This window comes from Notechis scutatus, chromosome 1 (assembly GCF_049901735.1).
Source record: "Notechis scutatus isolate UNSWTSFEM ecotype Mainland chromosome 1, rNotScu1.2, whole genome shotgun sequence".
Classification (NCBI taxonomy): Eukaryota; Metazoa; Chordata; class Lepidosauria; order Squamata; family Elapidae; genus Notechis; species Notechis scutatus.
Window position 1 is genome coordinate 334,942,520 of NC_142009.1, and position 5,215 is coordinate 334,947,734.

At 52.4% G+C, this 5,215-nt stretch overlaps 1 protein-coding gene across 1 annotated transcript; it reads right to left on the reverse strand.

The window, feature by feature from the left end:
* Nucleotides 1-1,664: 1,664 nt before the first annotated feature.
* On the reverse strand, nucleotides 1,665-3,842 carry FEM1A (fem-1 homolog A). The gene has a single exon (XM_087952785.1). It carries the CDS (start codon nucleotides 3,744-3,746, stop codon nucleotides 1,794-1,796), a length of 1,953 nt encoding a protein of 650 aa, XP_087808911.1. The 5' UTR covers nucleotides 3,747-3,842; the 3' UTR covers nucleotides 1,665-1,793.
* Between the last annotated feature and the right edge of the window lie 1,373 nt (nucleotides 3,843-5,215).

Below are 5,215 nucleotides of genomic sequence, written 5' to 3' on the forward strand. Positions count from 1 at the left end.
TGAAGTGACTAATACTAAGAATTCAAGTTACAACCCACTTTTTGCAGATGTGAATAAAATCTCTGGTATTTGATGCCCACCTGCCCTGAAGAGTTAAGGAAGGCGAGGACATGTGAAGAAACTGGGGTGCCACAGCGTAAGCATTTCACTCGCCTCCGCTCGATTTGGTGGGTTACTAGGCATGATTTTTAATGGGAAGTATACCTAGACAGGCCCACAGTGCAAAAAGTTTTCAGTATATAGGTTTTCTTTGGTTTCTGGGAGATTTTAAAAAGCATTTGCTCCTTAACCTTTACAGAGGCCGCAAAGAGATAATTTTGGACAATATTGCCCAATCGCCTCCGGTTCCCTAAGCTCTTCCAGAAAAATGGGGCTATCCTGGCTGAAAGGACATAAATCAGGGGTCTAAAAAACTGGCCACTTTAAGACTTATGGACTTCAACTCCCAGAATTCCTTAGTCAGCAGGCTGGTTAAGGAATTCTGGGGGTTTAAGTCCAACAGTCTTAAAGTGGTCAAGTTTGGAGACCTCTGATGTAAATGAACCGTTTTTTGCCAGTGATTGGGTCAAAAACCCATACCCCGTTTTCTCTTTTCTGGAGCGGGAAAAATAAATGGCTTGATTAAATTTCACAATCTGGGGAACCTTTTACCGCCTGGTCTGCCTACAGTGCAGGGCTCGCTCTGCTGACAAGAAAAACCAGCAGCCAAATAAAGATACAATTATTACCACCAGCTTTGAAAACAGCCATCAAAAATCTCAGCCGGTGTTAAGAGATGGTCCAAGCAAGAACTGATATCCTTTTTTGGGGGGGAAGGAAGGAAAAACCAAACCTCACTGCACCCAGCTTGGGTCAACCATGCAGAGAAGCAAATAGACTGTTCAAAATGAAGAAACCACCCCCCCCCCCGCCCACCTTAAGTTCCAAGGCTGATCTGAACAAAAGAACATTGTTAAGACTTGGTGGGTTTGCCTCCGTCCATCCTTAAGTCTTCCAAAAGGGTGCAAAATGGAAGAACTTAAAAAAGCTCAACCAACATGCAAGCTGAAAGCAGGCCATGCAAAACATTCATCTATCTCGCACGTGGCCACCGTTGAGCCGGTCACACAATCAGATCCGCCAGCCCCTTATTTCCCCCCCTTCTCACAGGAACACACACAAAAAAATGGGGAAAACTGAAAAAAAGACTGGAGGAACTTTGGAGCAATGGGTCAGCCCTGGAGGTTTTCTTGGGGGCCCTAGAAAAGTTCCAGAAAGCTGAATCTTGCCAATTTTTGGGGGGGCAGTTGGGGCAATTAATGTAAAGTGAGAAGGGGGCTAAATCCAACTCCTTGGCTTTGGAAGGCCAGGGAGAGAAAAAATATGAGGGGACTTTCAAAAACAGATTAGGGACAGATCCATAGAGGAGTAAGGCAGTGTCTCTCAACCTTAGCCACTTTAAGAAGAGTGGACTTCAACCCCCAGAATTCCCCAGCCAGCATAGCTGGCTGGGGAATTCTGGGGGTTGAAGTCCACCTATCTTAACGTGGCCAAAGTTGAGCAACACTGCAGTAGAGCCTGTTCATCTACCCAAGAAGATCCCAGATAGTGAGGCCACTTGTGCGTTTGGGCAAAAGACGACTTCTCCATGTCAGGGGCTGGACAGAAGCAAGACGGAGACCACATAACCTGGCCAAGTGCAAACCAAAGCTTTTCAAATCCAGACCCCAGGAAGACTGCGAATCCAAGTCCCCTCCCTGCCAGTCCCAGCAGGTTTAGGAAGAGACCGGTAGGGAGTAGAGAGTCCTCCTTGGCTAATGCAGCTCAATGAAGGCTTCCAACTCTTCAGGGATAAAACCCTTATAAGGGATCTTGTGTTTATCCAGCGCTCGGGCCGCAAGGCACTGTAAGGTGATATAATTAAAAGGCTGCATCATGGCCTTGGTGAGCTGCTTCTCGTCCAGGAGCTCGTAGGCTGTCTGTTTGAAAGCGTTGGTGGCATCCATGTGAGCTCCTGCCTCCATTAGGGCGGTCATGATGAGGGGGCAATTGTTCCGGGCAGCCACGTGCAGCGGGGTGTTGTTGTCATAATCCCGGCTGTCCGGGTCGGCCCCGCACTCTAGCAGGAGGTTCACCACGTGGAGCGAGGGGAATTTCCCCACCGGGTAGCGGCCCACCGTGGTGGTGTCCTTGTCCGCCGCCATGTGCAATGGGGTGAAGCCGTTCTTGCCTCGCGGGTGACACTTCAGCAAGCGGTAGATGGTTTGGCGCTTCTGGTGCTCCTGCTCGGGAACGCACTCCACTTTTTCCAGCAAAAAGACCAAGTGGAGGATGATGGCCAAGGCTTTGGTGAACGGGGAAGCGTCGGCCACCGGGTCCTTCCGATGCTGGAGGGCCCTCTCGACCTCGCGGACCCCTTTGCTCAGAACCACCATGAGGTCAGAGAAACCCAGCTGAGTCCCTAAGGCGCCCTTCGAGCGGTCCTGCAGCACGTACGAGAAGAGCTCGGCAAAGGAGAGGAAGCTGCTGGCCGTCATGGGGCTCAAGGGCTCCAGGTTGCCCTGCTGCATGTCCAAGGCGTACTTCCACAGGTTAATGCACCGCTCAAAGTTGCCTGAATCGGCGTAAACGGCCCCCCGGTAGCGGATATAATACGAGGTATCCGGGTGAGACGGTCCCAGGATACGCTCTCGGATCAACAAAGCCTGCATCCTCATCTCATCCGGATCTGTGATGAGCGATTCCAGCTCCTCCATGCTGCTCACTTCTTGGGCGTAGTCATAAGCCAGCACCCGCTGCCGAGGCTCCGCCTTAGAGAGGGCCTCGCCTCCTCGGAGACGCAGCTCCATCGCCCGGCACCAGTGCTTCATGGCGCCTAGCAGGTCGCGCTTCTTGTCCACCATGGTGGCACCCAGCAGCTCCAACGCCTCCACCGCGGCCTCTCGGGTGCAGTAGACGTGGGATCCACCCGTCTCATCGTCCTCCTCCTCCTCTTCTTCCCGATCCTCCTTCTCCTCTTCCTCGGCGTCCTGGCTTTGGGGTACTTCAAGCGCACCCCGGATGAGGAACTCCACGATGTTGGCGTGCCCGGTGACGCTGGCGGCCAGCAGCGGGGTCATGCCGTAGCCATCCCGCTCCATCCGTGCCTGGCCAGCCAACAGCAGGCGAAGGATCTCCAGGCTGCCGGACTCGGCACAGTCGTGCAGGGCCGTGTTGCCCTTCAGGCTGCGGCGGTTGACCTCGGCACCCCGCTCCAGCAGGTAGCGGGCGATGTCGGTGTGGCCCTTGTAGCAGGCGATCATCAGGCAGGTGTGGCCGTGCCTGTTGGCCACCTCGAGGTCGGCCCCGCACTCCCCCACCAGGTAGCGCACCACGGCCAGGTGCCCGTCGAAGCAGGCCGCCCGCAGCGGCGTCGAGTTGGTCAGCGTGGTCTGGTTGACGCAGGCGCCGCGCTCCAGCAGGCTCCTCACCACCGGCAGGTGCCCGGCGGCGGCGGCGGCCCACAACGGCGGAGCCCCTTCGATAGTCTCCCCGTCGAAGCGCACCGACCCGCCCGTGCCCACCCGCGCGCCGCAGTGGTCCACCAGGTACTCCACCACCTCGCGGTGACCGTGGCGGGAAGCGATCAGCAACGGCGGGCCTTCCGCGCCGCCCGGGCCCGCCGCCAGACGCTGACGCTCCTCCCGGCCGCGGCCGCCCAGCAGCTTCTGCAGCAGCTTCAGCTTCCCCTCCCGAGCCGCGTTGTACACGGCCAGGCGCAGGTCCATGACGGCGGTGACGCCGCGACTACCAAGGCCTCCGCTCTGACAGGCCGTTCGCCGCCTCAACTACCGGCGCCGCCGCCATCTTGAGCCCTCTTGAGGCGAAAACAAAATGGAGGGCCTTCCCGCCGGGCGAAGGCACGCCGGGATTGGTAGTCTGGACGCGCGCGCGCGCCGGCCCACGTTCGAAGCCGGCAGGCCGCTCGTCACTACATTTCCCAAGAAGCGCAGGGAAAGGGAGGTGGCGCGGGCGCGCGAGGGAAGGATAAAGGGAGGCTGGGTAGAGTGTTGCCGTGAGGGCTTTCGGGAAGGGTAGTTTCAAGAAGCGAGGGCTTTGCCTAGACGCGGCTGGGTTTCCTCCTTAGCAAGGAAATTCCGTTTCCCAGAAAGGGGTTAAGGAAACAGAGGCTTGTGGGAACGAGCGGTGGACAGAGAGAGAGAGAGAGAGAGAGCGCCTTGGAGTAGGTGAGGTGGCTTCTGGGAAATGGAGTTTGTTTATTTTAGTCTTCTAGTCATGGATGCACTTACTTTCTAATTATATATATTTATATATATAATTATATATATATTTTTAAAAATGCGTGCCACCTCCAGATTAGTGACTTAATGATTACAGACCATGCAATAATACTGTACATGTGAATTTTCTGCCCAAAATAAGGTTTTTGGAGCGGCACAAGTGAAAATAGATCTACTGGCCATTGTTTGAAATTACCTGGCTGGCCACTAGAGGGCAGCAGAAACACATCCAAACCTTTCTCTGCCCTCTAGTGGCCATCCCAATATTTACAGCTTAGGTTTGCTCCGCTTCTAGAAACTAACCAAGACTGAATATTGGTTGGAATATTTACAAGTCCTCAAATTACACGTTTGTTTAGTGACTTGTTGAAGTTACAACAGCACTGAAAAATATGACATGACTGTTTTCACACTTAATATCATTGCAGAATCACCAAAATTCAGATACTTGGCAATTACCAATGTGTTTATGATGGTTGCAATGTCCCAGAGCTACCTTTTGTGACCTTCTCACAAGCAAAGTCAATGGGGAACTCAGATTCACTTAACAACCATGTTTCTAAGTTAACATCTGCAATGATTCACTTAACAACTGTGGCAAGGAAAGTTGTAAAATGGGGCAAAACACACTTTTAACAATTGACTCGCCTAGCAACAGAAACTTTGGGTTCACTTGTGGTCATAAGTTGAGGACTACCTGTATATGGACGGAGGGAGGGAAGGATGAGCAGCATAATAAAATAAAATAGAATAGAATAAAATAATGAATTAAAATAAAATCCTGAATCTATAATATCTATTTACATGGTCGCTAACTGTCAAGGGTGACCAACTTGATGATCTATTCAATTTTTCTCCTATTTTGAGGATTATTGCTTTTATTGTTTTTGAAAAAGTACAAAGAAGAGAAACTAAGATGGGCTGGAAATAAAAACATATGAAGAACAGTTGAAGGA

Excerpts from the sequence above, each read along its gene's own strand:
- FEM1A (XM_087952785.1), bottom strand. The coding sequence starts at position 3,746 with ATGGACCTGCGCCTGGCCGTGTACAACGCGGCTCGGGAGGGGAAGCTG.